At 42.9% G+C, this 15142-nt stretch overlaps 1 protein-coding gene across 1 annotated transcript in view; it reads right to left on the bottom strand.

Moving 5' to 3' along the window:
• Window positions 1-15142, bottom strand: part of LOC133967788 (inactive dipeptidyl peptidase 10-like) — a 50027-nt gene that overhangs the window by 15126 nt on the left and 19759 nt on the right. Inside the window, exons 2-5 of the mRNA XM_062403446.1 lie at window positions 7520-7631; window positions 7244-7339; window positions 5324-5418; window positions 5027-5101 (exon numbers count right to left, since the gene is read on the bottom strand). Of these exons, the coding sequence (XP_062259430.1) occupies window positions 5027-5101; window positions 5324-5418; window positions 7244-7339; window positions 7520-7631 (378 nt within the window). The remainder of the gene's footprint in view (window positions 1-5026; window positions 5102-5323; window positions 5419-7243; window positions 7340-7519; window positions 7632-15142) is intronic.

Raw genomic sequence — 15142 nt, 5'->3', positions numbered from 1 at the left:
GATTACGTGATCAAATAAATACATGTTGCAGAAAAAATCATTTAAAGAAAATCCCTTTAGAAAATGTTTTTACAAAAGAAAGTTAAAACATTGCTTTGATTTATTGTTAGAAAGAAGATTATTCATAACCTTTTCATTACTCTGAAGTGATGATTTAAAAAAATAAAAGCTTTTGAACAGCAGCAGTGAAACAAATCAGTGAAGAATTAACTGTAGACACTTGTTCTAATGGAAACTTGTTCTAATGGAAAATTATTGTGACAGATCTTCTTCATCTCTAATTAGTTGTGATCTGTATTGAGACGTTTTTAAACAATCTCATGGTGAAAATTCTCACAAAGCAGATTGAGTCTCATTAAATGTGTTTACTCTCAGATCATAAACTGAAGATGGGCTTAATTAGTGCACTCTGCTTATTTGCCCACTACCACGTCATTAACATGCGTTGAAAACCAGTTACTCTGTACAGCCCCAATGATAATCAGCCACTGGAGGATTCCTCCTGTCGTGAGCACTTGAAGTCCTGGACAATGTGCACAGGAGGCTGCTGACCATAAACAAATCTGAATAAGATGCATGGAAACCTTTTGACGCAGCACTGTAGTGCAGCGGAGAGAGAGCCGGCGTGATTATGATAAATTCATAAGACAACTGGAGACAGTGGTGCCGGGGCGAGCCATTACTCTCCATAGATTAAGGCTGTCACTTTGATGATGAACACATCTGCTCCGTCCAGCTCGGGAGGAGACCGGGCCGTTAACGCTCTGCTCTCTCCATCCCATCGAGCCCACACAGCTCATTATCAAACCAGCTCACCGCCCCCCCCCCCCCGACACGTCCCTGTGGCAGAACGGAACAGGGAGGAACACGCGTCGTGGGATTTGCAACGAGCTATTTCCCCATTATTGGGCTGAGGGACTGGAAAGCAAGCTGTGATAAATGAGCTGTGTTTCCGTCCCTGTTTGTAACTAAGTGCATGAAAAACAAAAGACAAACAATCCCAGTTCCCAGTCTGTTTGGAACAGAGAAGCGATGGGAGCTGTGGAGCAGAGGGCTGGGGGTGTGCAGGTGGAAACACTGAAACCTGCTTTAATCACAAAACACAAATCCTTTTTGTTGTCCTGTGTGTATTTGTTTTTCCCAGTAGGCTGTTAAACTGGAACTGAGGCTACATCCATGCTAAGTTTTAGTTTTGAAATTTTCCCACAGACTCGCATGGTATCCGCTCAACTTCAGAGAATTAGATCCACAGAATCCGTGGAGTTTGGAAATGATCACGTAGACACTTACAGACGCATACCAGGAGTTTTAAAACATGAACAGGCCTGTGAAGCAGAAACCTGGAAATATCAAATGTATTTGATTTGTCAAAAACAATTGTTGAAAACATATAAATTGGTGTGAGGGAGTTTCTTCAGCTGAAAGTGTTTTCAACTGAAGCAGCTGCACACGTTCTGGGCGACAGATAAACATATGAAACAGTGACCTTCGCTGACCTCTGCCTCCTTTTTGTGCTCAGTGAAGGAATACAGAGCGACTGAGAGAGAATCCACATGAAGAAGGAAACTCCTTCACAAGCTGCACTTGGAAAAACTAGAGCATTGCAAACAAGCAGCTCCTGTACATGATAAATAGATAACTGCAGAGAGAGTTGAGAAGACTCCCAGAAGTAGGAAGACATGTTTTCTTATCAATGAACGAGAGAATACTTCATGAGCTTCACAGGTTTCAGCACAAAACCACAAAGAAAGAAAGAGAGGCCGGGCTGAAGTTCACAAAAACATACACGAGAAGAAACTGGTAGAGATCGAGAGCAATGTTCTGATGGATCCAAAATCAACGTCTATCAAAAAGATGAAAAGACAGAAAGTGACCAACTTCTCCTTTGCTGCTGCTGCTGGTTTGGTTTCATTTTCCAAAACCAGAGCGAAATGCAGAGTTATAAACTGGTCCCAGTGGCTGAAAGCTGCCAAAACACATCACTTTGAAAATGATAGTGGAGCAAAGAACAGCTGTTTTCATAGCTGAGTCAAAAGTCTAGTGCTTTGCCTGTTCCTAACATGCCTGTTTGTTATGGGCTGTTTGCAAATCACACGCTATCACAGCAAATGATCCTGCTTCACCAGATGAAGTTATTCGTCTGGCGTGATTTTCTGGACGTGTGGCGGAGCAAAATGTCCAATCACAACAGTTAAAAAACAGACACCATGTTATTGTAATATTCATGACCTCATGATAAACATCAACAACAGTTAATCTGCTGTGTGTTTATTCAGGATAGCATTGTGGCCTCTGGTGTGGACATAATCCTTTATTATCACTAGTTTGCAAAGTCAGTGAAACATTTTGTAATTGGAACGGGCTCCTATAAAAACACCTCTTCACCACAATCAGCATGTGATTCATTCCAGTCATTTGAATTCTATCTGTTGGGTTAGAGACGCACGAGGAGGAAAACTCCTCCACCGGCAGAATCTCCTCTCAACAATGGAACAGCTGAAATAGTGGAAATGTTCCTGTGGCTCTGCAGCCGAGCAGCAGGCTGAGAACAGCAGATTGTTCTGGAGATGAAAATAGTCAATCAGCACATTTCCTCACCACACACACAACCCCCCCCCCCCCCCCCCTCCCATTCCATCCCCATCGCTCTGTAAACACCTCGAGTGACACACACCTAGAGACGCTGAGCACATCACTGTGCTCTTTGTTCGGTGATATCGAATATATTTTTAAAAACATGTTTGGACCGATTAGGGATTAAAAGAAACGCTGGGCCGAGGTTCACACCAGCATAACTAAGATGTGGTACTGGGAACTGGGAATCATTGAGGACACTTAGTCCTCAATGATCTGTACAGCACACAGTGAGGGATCTGTGGAACGTCTAGTAATGTTATCATCATTTCTTTTACCTCAACCAAATGAGCGTGGTTAAGAGGATAATTCACGGCAAAGTACCTCTTTGATAGAATCAGTCTTTAGTGCCACTGGCTGGGGAAACATCTCAATGATCTGTGTGTGTCCAGCATCTGATTCTTAATCCACAGTGTTCACCTGATCAGCCTGTAGCTGAACAGTGGTCTCTGTGGGGGGTGGTGATGCTGCCGTCAGTGTCAGGGACAGATTCCACTGGGTGCTGTGGGATTAGGGATTTAATCAGATTCATTGAAAAGGAGATCACCAGGTGCGAGTGGGGCTGTGGTAAATGGCTCTGGACATTTAATCTGTGTACTTTATCTGTTCTGCTGAATAGTGTCACAACGCTTTTGGAATGTGTAACGTTTGTGAGGAACCGGACTCACGGACACTTAAAGAGTGTATAAAGATTTTAGTTTTTATATTCCTTATATCTTGAACAAATCAGAGAGCACTTGCTCTGATTCAAAGATGTTAAAGGGCCCCCCACACACACCTGTGAGTTATTCAATGGTCCCCCAGGACAAGCGCAGGGTTCAGCTCGTTCATGAGCTTCACTAATTATTCACCACTTCCCCTGATTAGCATCGTGTTTGCATATGGCTGTTTTTTCAGAGATTATGTACAAATGTCAACACAAATGCACTTTCATCACGCAAACAAACACACACAACCTTCCATTGAAAACATGAAGTGGAAATGCATATGTGTCCTTTAGTTATAAACGCTTCTTGTTGATGAAATGAATCCGAATGAAAAAGGGAACAACTGCTTTGAATTGCTCTGGATAACATTCAGTCCTGATATTCTCTTTACAGCACTGAGTGATGCCACAGCTCTGTCTGTAGAAGCCAAATGAGATTGTTGTGTAAAAAATAACTTTGCCATGTAGAGTAATTAGCTTTGTTGCAATCAGCAGAGCCCTGAACCATCCCATAGTTATACTGTTATAGACCTAGAGTGCTGGGGGAACTCCCATGATGCACTGGGCTCTCTCTCTCTCTCTCTCTCTCTCTCTCCCACTGACTCAAAATATCTGCAGCGTCCAGATCTGACACTACTACTGCAGAGACTATTATAATGTTTATTATTATTGGTAGCCCACTATTCATCTCTTTTATTAATATCATAATTGCTACTATTAACTGGGGCTGCGATCATTAATTAAGTCATTACAGCTAAGTCCCGAATCAGTGGCCCCGTCCTTCAGGGGCTGCGACTCAGTGGCCTGACCGGGTTCCTGCACTTTGAAGACTCCTCGGTTTTATGGCTGACAGATTCAACCTTCATTCTCTGAACAATGGCATCTCCCTCTGCAGGCCGAGCTGTTCCAGGATTCATTGTGCGCCGGCCGTGAATCCGTTTTCAAAAGAAGAGATAAAGACCTCAAACAAGAAGCTCGGACAACTGGGACACAGCCACTCTCTTTATAACTGTAGTGACAACAGAGTTCCTGGTGTCCCCTCCTCTCTCCTCTCTCCTCTCTCCTCTCTCCTCTCTCCTCTCTCCTCTCTCCTCTGTCCTCTCTCCTCTCTCCTCTCTCCTCTCTCCTCTCTCCCCCATGTCCCTCCTCTCGCCCAAACCAGTTGAGGCAAATGTCCCCCAGAGACTCACTCTGAGTGCTTGCTCGTTTTTTGAACTGTTTCCCGGAGTGAATTAAATAAAAGAACAACAAGTTGAGTTTTTTTTTTTTGTTGTGTTGCATAGGCAGCACAGTGAGATATAGAGCAGGAAGCTATTACTTCTTTGCCCCATGAAGCATGACAGCCGCGAATCAGGAGAAATCAGGTCAAGGTCAAATACACATTCATTCAATGTGTTGTGTTTTGTTGTGGTTATCATGCTTTATACCCTAAACTTAACCAATGCTCACAAGAGACAGTTGTGACATCATGTAGGTCCACACAGAGTATGAATTTCTCTCTCTCTCTCTCTCTCTCTCTCTCTCTCTCTCTCTCTCTCTCTCTCTCGTCTCTCCTCAACATGAAAATACCACTATAATATACTATGCTGAGTCATTTATGGCCACAACACACACACACAGCTTTGACCCACACAGCTGTCAGGCTTGGTATACAACCCACAGTGTATCATAGCAGTAAGAGCTTACCTGCTTGACATCGTATCCCAGAAGAACATAGTTGAGATCAGGAGACACTGAAAACCTTGAGGCCTTAAAAGTTGCCTGTGGGAAGAGAAACAGACATGGTGAAGATTTGTTCTGCAAAACTGGGAATACATCAGAGGCACACACACACACACACACACACAGATACACAAACACCAGCCAACACATTCTGACAACCTGAAATCAGTAAAACGATGATGCATTAAAACCTGATATAAAAAATATTGGAATAATTGTTATTTTCCTTAAAACCAACATTATATTTGACTCGATACTTACAAATGTGGTGTTCTTCAGCAGGAGTTGTGTTGCATTGCTCTTCAAAGACGTTTTCAGAACATCTCCATCCCAGTTCTGAAAGATGATCTCCTTTCCTACCGGACAGAAACATAAACGCCCAGAATCACTGGATCTGAATGTGATAATGTGCATTTAATAAAGTTAAAATAGACAAATAAATACATGATTCAGTGACACAGAAAGGCTGGATGCTCAGCACCATTCCTCCAGATATACGGTAGCTTTGGTTCCTCCACTGGAAACCATTCACTTAAGATGATCATGTGCAGACAGAACAACCCTGAGATTCATGGGGGGGTTTATGAGTCGGACGTTAAGCTCCCCCCCGAGAAGAACCCGTATCTGTCAGGAGAGAGGAGACCAACGACATAGTGAAATTCAGTGGAATCAACGACAGGAGCCCCCCCCACACCACACCACACCAGTCCAGACAGGACTGAATCCCATTACCTTATATGACAGGGCTAAATCATTTTGAAGTCCCCATCTCATGTAGATGTCAATGAATAAGCTCCGAGGCATCACTCTCAGCCGATGAGGCTGTGGACTCGCTTACACTCAGAACACTCGAGTGTGACAGGGAAATAAAAATGACAGACGGATGAATGGCTCGTATTCAACAGGCGAGAGAATCCTCCAAAGGCTTTTGTCGTTTCGAAAAACTCTTCCCCACTGTAAAACAAGCCAGGTATTTCTTTATATTCTGTGCATGTATCAAATCAACGGTTGCATAAAACATTTTACAGCAAAAGTAATTGTGAAACTGGGTCACGGTCCCACCAGGAAAAGCTCTGAGGATAAAGGTGACGTGTCATTTCAACCGATTGGTTCAAATTGGATTGGTTAAAACAATAATGGAAGGAGATCCCATGTGACGCTGCTGTTGACTCCGTTAGTCCGGTTGAAACTGGCAGATAACTCACATTGAAGCCCTGCAGGAGAGATGCAGCCGACAAGATGGTTGGGTGAACAACAGACACAACAGACACAACAGACACAACAGACACAACAGACACCGGCAACATGCAGCAGATGGCACTGACGTACTCATAAATTAAGTGCTTTACGTGGTCATCAAGACCAGAACTGTGTAGAGACGTGGTATCAACATCCTTCTCTTCACTTTTCACAATGGAGTTCTCTTAAAGTCTGGGAGTGGGTGTGTCGTGGGGGGGAACCAGGGTGGCGGGGGTGTGATGTCAATCCAAACTGACTGGGGCCTGCTTGTGAGGAAGCTCTCCAGCCCAGAGAACAACGTTTGCCAGTCAGTTCCAGGGAGGAGACTGGTAACCAGTGCTGAGCAGGAATCAACCATCACATTTCAGACACAGTTAATCTCCACCACTTCACGGTGTGATCATAATTCAGCTGTTGTGTTGGTCCCGCTCCCTCAGAGTGGAACAGAAAATCTATTAACATTCAACAGAGACTGTACCTGCATGCAAACCCAGTGTGGAACCCAGCTGTGAGCGTTGATTGGGTAATTATCTGCCGTCTCATCAGATGGTGATTAAACTATCACATTCAAATGAAATGAATCAGAGTTTCAGCTTTGGCACAGTTTCTCAAGAAAAACCATTCACAGCCATTAGATTTTGATTACAATCAAAAAAGCTAAATAAAAGTTACTGTGAAAATAGAAAAAGAGCAAAGTGGTGACATCATCGTTCAGGAGGAAACATCCAGACTCTGAAGCACGATGGTTCCTCCACACCACAACAACAGTGACTAGTGTAGAGGGAGAGTTTGTAGTCTCACTGGATGAACATGGGTAGGAGCCTATTTCAAATACTGAAGATGACACATGTTTCTTTACAGGAGGAAGATTCTATGATTTTTTATGCATAATATGGGACCAACAATCATTTGAGGCGATTTGAACCCAGGTTTCAAACTCACCACCAATCCACTTTGCATCAGGGTCGTGTATTTCGAAGTTTCGGTGAAACAGGTCATCGACTGTCAACTGGGAACCAGTGGGTTTAACACCATCATCTGCAGGAAGAAGAAAAATGCATTTAATACTGATCACAGTCAGAAACCTGTCAAAGGGAGAGAATCAGATAATTAATAAAACTCACAGGGTAAATCCAAACCATAGATCATAATGCACATGTTCGGAATGTGAATAGGAGGCTGAGCTGTTCTAGGAGTCAATATGAATGGGAACCTTACTTCTCGACAGCAGAACAATGGACAGTCCAATGAGGGAGAGAACCAGCAGAATAACCAGCAGAGAGATGCCGATGCCCTTCCAGTTCCTGTCCGGTCCAATCGGCCCCAAGTCCTGAGAAACCAGAGGAGAAAATCATGTGAATAATGAGAAATTGTTTTTTTTTTAAAACCCGAAAAAACATAACAGACGGTACTGAGTATCAACAGTAACGTATAATGTTGAAGAGGCTGGATTCTGAGGGAACTAAGAGGCCACACCTTCCAGATGTGCTCATCAATGAAGTTTTACTGGTCGTAGCCACTTTTCTGTCTCTATACCCACAGGCCTGATTCACGTAACAAGGAAATATATATATAATATAATATAATTAAGGCTATCAGAATCAAAACAAAGCCGGCAAACCATAGTTAAAGGAACAATATCACCCTGTATAAAAACTGGAAAAGTTTTTTTTTTCTAAGCTTTTCATAACAACCTGTTTTCTTTTTAATTAAACTTATGTTCATATTCTTTTGATTCACTGGTTTTCAATACTGACGGATTCAACACTATTGCTTTTAACAAAGAAATATTTTTAACACAATCTAAAGCATTTTGTGTTCGCACTCAAAGAACTGAGTGTAGTTTTATTCAAGTATAATATTGGATGAAACTTCAACTTCCTGAAAAACTATGATGATATTGGATTGGAACTATTTCATTAGTTCCATAATTAAATGCTGTCTCACCTTCACCTTTTGCACTCATGCATCTTCATATCAACTCACTGTGGATGACACACCAGGTCAACAACAATGGTCTCATCTGAATAAAGTATGATCTGCCTATACCTCATGTTCTTTGACGAATGGTTTTCTTCTATGACACCATCGATAGTGGCCTTTCACATTCAGCAGGTCTGATCAGTCACTGACACTCCACAGAGGATCCTGTGATTTCACAGGTTAGTTACCTCAATGAGCCTTATTCAGAGATCACAGTGGTAAAGCCTTTTATTCACTGGGTTGATACCACATCACTACTTTACTCTCCTGTTTTTCCAGTGGCAGTTTCTGAAACGAGCCCACAGGGTTAACACGCTCGGCTCTGACTCTGCTGAACCTGTTGAAAGCTTTATGATGTTAACGAGACAGAAGAATCCTCTGAAGAGCCGTCTCCTTTTTAGACCTGTCTCCAAGTCTTTATCTGCCTGACATCAATTATGCCGAACTTATTGCATTTGCAGTGACAGAGCAGTTTTATAAATAAATCCTTCTCGCTCACAGAGCCCCGGGCGTCTGAAAACCCGTCCGTGTATTTATGGATCTCTTCACTTTCCAAGTCTTTTAATTGGGAGAACGATTCAAAGATAAATACCATTGCCAGCTCTGCACCCCCCCGGATCAACTCTGCCACTCCTCTTTGTCCCTGTAGCGTCAGCTTATTAAACTTCTGGATCAGTTCCTGAAAAGTACTTTTCCACAGAGAAGACTTCTCCGGTCTCAAGTCAACACGACTCTGTCTGCGTTGCGTTTACCATCATTAAGTGGAGCCACACCCGCTAACTTCAGGGAACAGTATTTGCTGTAGGGCCTTCTCCATCATTATCCAGACTCCCAGTGATATAACGAGCTGTGGGACCAGTATGTTCCTGATGGGGAACATTTACATATGGTGGGATTATGATGTGTCATGTTCTCCTGCTGAAAACCCTCAGAAGTAAATGATGTTTCCATCCTTCATCATTTCTGTCCTCAGAACTCAAACTCAAATATCAACTCATCAGTTTTCCTCAACATACTCAAGCTACCCCAGACTTTATAAAATTCATAAGGGGTTTTCCAAATATTATAAACATTTTCAAAAAGGCACAATGGATTACTAATCTATACTATCTAAGTAACAGTGACAGGAGTTAAATGGAGGTAAAGCCTTCATCACTGTGACACATGTAAACACACTGTGTATGTGTGTGTGTTTTCCTAACAACTCCTCCTTATCTATGTGTGTCGTTGTGTGTCATCTCCAAGCTGAAGGTCTCAAAGCAACACTACAGACCCAACAGACACACTGACAGCCGAGCCACCGTGTCCCGCCCTCTAACCTGTCAACGCAGCCGAAGCAGTTTCCTCCACATCTTCCAACAAACAAGCTGTTTCTGACAGTTTCCCTGTGACAGCCCCGTGTGATTCTCCTTCTCATCCGCAGCGTTGTGCCAGGAGCTGTTTCTCAAGATGCTCAGCTGCCGAAAATGAACAGCACAGAAATAGGGCCATAAATGTTATCGAGAAGCTAATCTGTGTCTTAATCCCCGTCTGAGATTAAGTCAGAAAGGTCAACTAAAGGTTGATGGTTCGATCTGTGGCTCCTCCGGTCTGCAGGTGCCCTTGGGCAAAGACTGAGCCAAACTTGTCTGTGATGATGTAGCATCAGTGTGTGAGCGTGAGTGAAAGAAGCACAAAACAAAAAGAAAGTCCATTTTCTAGAGCAACGAGAAAAACAGAACAAACTTCTAAGAGAGGTTGTGTAACTTCCTGTGAAGGAGCACACGCTTACAACTGATTGGTAAACATCTGAGACAAACAATGGAAGCTGGTGTTTATCGCACTGTGACATTTGAAAATCAACTCTCTCTCCAGCATTTGAGCCCATTTGGGTCTTTTCCACCAGAAGCCGACCTGCTGGCAGAACGCAGCACGTCTGCAGCACACAACAGAACATTAGGCTTTATAGTGGATCCTTGTGGATTCACTGCTTTCTAAAACAATCACCTGAATGTGTCATTCTTTCACCAGGATTCTTAGAATTTCTCATAATATTGAATTGAAAAGTTATGGATCCAATTCTTTAACTCGAATGAATCATTGCTATATAGTGCGGTCATGAAGTCTACTCACTCTGAGCCTCAGAATAAGTTATGTCTGGGTCTGTCAGCCTGAGGTGGCTCCACTGGTGGAGGGTTTGAGTGTCTGACAGGAAGCAGCTCAAGAACGCCTAAAGCATAACGAAGCCAGCCAATCAGAACGCTCAGTCGTCTGAGCCGAGATGAAAAGATTGTGAAAACACATTTATTCTCCAAAGAACAGTTTTTCAGCTCCATACGAATCCAGTATTCTCCAAAGTCTGACACTGTGGAAAACACTCCTCAGACAAAACCCAGCTGCAGCCCTCCACCAGCCGGGGGGGGGGGGATTTATCATTAATGAATATATATATATATATGACTGTGAAATAATGACTGATAATAAGAGATGTTCTTAATGCATTAATCTTTGAATCTGTCTTCCTATCTGAGATGATACCACCCCCCTCCCCCCACCCCCCAATTTAAACTGAATAAAACAAAATCAAGAATATTATGGTCCCACTTCACTTGGGCTCTGATATTAAGTGGTCCGGTGGCCTCATGCATATCGAGCTCAGTAAACCTCCCTGACTTCAGCCTGCTCTCCTGTTGACAGAAACCGAGTGCATGCGGCGCTTGAATTCAGAATCTTTTACCGAGCACTTTGGCCGACGAGAACAACATTTACATGATGAATTGGCAGAGCAAAAAAAAATATTCAAATAAATATCCCAAAGGCAGACACTGAGAGATAATGTATCACGTAGCCTTGAGTGTGGAGCTGGGACCACTTGACATTTCAGTCGTATAAACGCAGGGAGGAACGCTGTGCTTCAGCGGTTATTCAGGACACTGAATATTCAGAGAAAGCAGGAGGGAGACATGTCGTTTGGCTGCAGAAAGAGGATTCACGAGGTTTATTCACATCTTTCCTGGTGCAAACGTAGGGAGAATGAATCGGTATCGAGTTGCAGGGACATTATGTTCATTACTCATCTAAGGGTCAGGGCAACACGCATTCCTAAATAATATAAACATGTATTTGCATTATCTGAATGGATTGTGGGATGTGTGACGGAGGGCGGCTAATGTTGTTATGAAGCATCTGTACAGGGATGGAGGCATATAAACTTCCCAGCATGCATCAGCGAGGAACATGAATCTTTTTGGGTCCCTGCTCATTTGAAGATGTTATTGTGTCCTGCTGTACTTTTCTATAATGTCCATGAATGTGATTAGGCTGCAAAAGTTCTGCTGAGAGGAGGCCGGTCGATAACAAGAGATCAGCAGCACGAGGGGGGGGGGGGGGATCTGCTCTGGATCCTGGTTCTGACGCAGGTTTAGTCCACATGGTGAATCCTCTGAAGGGAAATTCCACGTTCCTTTGTAAATCAATGATGTTTAGAAGAGACGTGGGATGTTTCCAGATTCTTGGACCCAGAATAATAATAAATCTTAATTTACAAACACATGGCCCAGGTTCAGAAACACTGAGATAAAGTCAGCTCAGACTTTAACAAACTTCTTGATTGATCCAAAGCTTATGAAACAAAATCTTAGCGTTACTGAATCCCAGCTCGTCTCCACATTAGAAAGGTTCAAGAGGTTGGTGTGATAACTAATGTCCTATTAAAAACAAAACATTAGAAATACTAAAGATTCAAATCTCAATAGCAAACGAATCAGAGGAGACACAGAAAAACTAAACCTAGCCCGTGTTGAAGAAGTTAGTCCGGCCCCACGAAGGATGATGTAAAGAACCAAACGGCCCTTGACAGGAAATAAAGGCTCCGCTCCTCTGCTGTGGTGCAGATACATAAAAGAACGTAGCAGCACAATCACAGTGTAGATAACGGGAGCCGTGTCCCGGAGCTGCTCCTCGGTGCGATGTGATATATCTGAGCAATGCAACTCTGAGTGCAGCCACAGCAGCAGATCCAGGCGGCTGGAGGAAGGCATCACATTAGCACTGGAGGCTCTGCACATGGCTGAAGTGCTGCCTATGTTTCTGAGCGTGTTATCGACAGAGTGCAGCTTGCCTCTGTTCATGAGGTGGTGGGTGGTTGCTGTGTGTGTGTGTGTGTGTGTGTGTAGGGCCGTGTGGGAAGTGCTGCTAGGAGTAGAAGTACAGACACACAACTTTCCTTCCATCACTTTTCATCTCACTGACCTGCCTCTCTTCAACTTTCCAGAGGCCCTTTAATCTATAGAAGTTTACACTTTACACGCCGAGCTCCGTGTACAAGCTGCTGATGTGTGAATCAGTGACAAAATCAAATGAGACGTGAAAAGACTCTAACACCAGTGAGGTCTTGACTTCTGAATAACCTGGACCCTTCAGAATAACTCCCTTGAAGGACTTGGTATCAGTATCATTTCCTGACTACAGACGCCACAGAGTATTTCTTACAACGGCAAGCAGCCAACCAGCCTGTGCACCAATAGTAGACATTCTTTTTGGTTTGATCATGGATGAAAACGAGTTATGTTAAGTCGTTTAGTGTAAGTATCTCGAAAAAAAATAACTTTTCATATCTGCTGTGTTTCTGTTGTGTCGCCTTTACATTTAATCAAGTTCAAGTCATTCTAAAAGGTTCACAAAACTCAAAGTACATTTGGCAATCGAGTACAACTTTGAGCTCAACACTTCTTGAGATTTATTGTAAGTTTGAGGTTGTGCAGTTTAACACACCCTTTGTTACATGGACCTTAACACAGCAACATGTTGACTGTTACTTCAACATATTTAATCCACCTTCTGTTTCTAATCTCATCTCCAGTTTTAATCTGTGGGCTTGTGACTAAAACTACAGATCCACTCTAGTGTGGTATTTCTATCTTCTCAGCCTAATAAGAAAAAAGAAGAGAAAGTGCAGATCTTAATTAAATCTACCATAGAGCTGTTATGACTTAATTCCGACTTGCGGAGAGAATAAATCTTCACTTTAGATATTGTCTCGTTCCTGAGATAACTCATCACTTCTTCACCGGAGTCCATGTCTGTTATCACCACTGACGCACTGCAGGCTTCACCGTGAGCAATCCACAACATTACCAAACCAAAACTCTCCGCCACGTTTAATGAATTCATTTGAAAGGTTATAACAAAGTGAGTTTTCAGGCACAGGCAGGTTCTCAGGACTCATTTGCAGAGGTGAGCGGAGCCAAATTGAGGTCAGCAGAAAAGGAAGTGAAGTTATCAGACAATTCATCTGCTTTTTAATGAGCTTTTTAATTAAAAGAAAGAAAAGTTGGACAAAGGTACTTTTTTCCTTGCGGACACTTGCTGTGACAGTCGCCGCTGCTGATACAGTGAAAAGCAATCAATCGATTCACCTGCCAAATTAAAATAGAAACATTTACTCTATGAAAATAAGACCATGACATTCTATCAGTAATTCTACAGCCTGTCTAACAGTTTGAAATGAATGTTCCACAAAGTTTCCACATGATTTAAGTATTACTGTTTGTTCAATATTGTAATTTTACAATAATTTTGCACTTTGTTTGATCAAAAATACCTAATTATTAATACACGTCAGCCTGTTTTCCATATTCCCTCTATGTGTTAGTTACCCTGTACCACAGCTGTCCAGGGAACCGAGAGGAGGAACGTGTACAAAGAGAGAAAGGAGTTTGATATGGTCTTAACTAAGCTCAATTTAATGACTATTAATATCAATTTCTTCTGTTGTGTAGTTATTTTAAGACGATGTGGTTTGATATCATGTGTGTATGGCTGAAGAAAGTAAGAAGTAAAAGTCCTCGGACGGAGAAAACATCTTGAGCTCTTTTTAGAAGGAGACATTTTAAGAAGTGCTGTTGAGAAAATAACTCTCAAACTCATTATTTCAAGAAATAACAACAATATAGAGACGTAGTAGAAGCAGCACATTAAAAAAATGCTCCAGTTTCATCACAGCAGATTTTCATTTGAAACCTTACTGCCTTGTTTGAGGAATAACGATGCTGACAATCGGGAGACAGCTATTGGGAGGTTTATTTTTGAAAAAAGCGGCAGCTGGAAAATAATTTAGCAGGAGAAACATTCATCTGTTCCCTTTCATGTTCTCACCAAACAACACTGGGCCTGTAACTGGCCATCTTTTCTCTCCCGGTTTGACGGCACCAGAATTCAGCGCCAGAATCCACTGGTTTCCCACAACCGCTATAATGAGGTTGTTACCGTGTTGTGTGTTGACTGGCAGACATGTATCCCGTCTCTCCCCCACCGTCTGCTGTCACCAGAGTCGTAATGTGAGGCTGGACCTTTTGCCGAGTGGCAGAAAGACGAGGCAGGAGACTGTATGTGGCAGGCAGGGAGACGATGTGCCGGCACCTCGGCACGCGGCTCATCTCATTACCCCGGCCACCCTGTCGACAGCGGGATCATAATTAATCTTCATTGAGCCACTGGGCTGTCTGGCTGACAGGCTAAATGATCGGGGCGGTGGAGAGGGAGGGTAACAATGTCCTCCAATGCGCCATTAAAGGGGGATTCAATGGAGTTTAATGGCAGATTTGGAAACATGGCATGACGTGGCTTTTGGTGACTGTCGACTCCTATAGCGGGAAACAAGCAGAGAGACCAGAGGCTCGGGGGTTTGATTCCCATTACACAAGCTTTTAGGTATTAGACATGCTGCAGTGGCCTTCAGGTCAACTTGGTACAGTGACTTTATTTAATGTGATGCATGTTTAAATCTGACCTCGGAGACTAACCACTGTTTAGAGGCTGAAGACAAAGTGTCGGCATTGCAACCCACTCACTTGATTTGAATATCAAATTATTTACAGC

Source organism: Platichthys flesus, chromosome 13 (genome assembly GCF_949316205.1).
Source record: "Platichthys flesus chromosome 13, fPlaFle2.1, whole genome shotgun sequence".
Classification (NCBI taxonomy): Eukaryota; Metazoa; Chordata; class Actinopteri; order Pleuronectiformes; family Pleuronectidae; genus Platichthys; species Platichthys flesus.
Note: the sequence above shows the minus strand (reverse complement) of the source record. Positions and strands in the feature narration are given on the sequence as shown.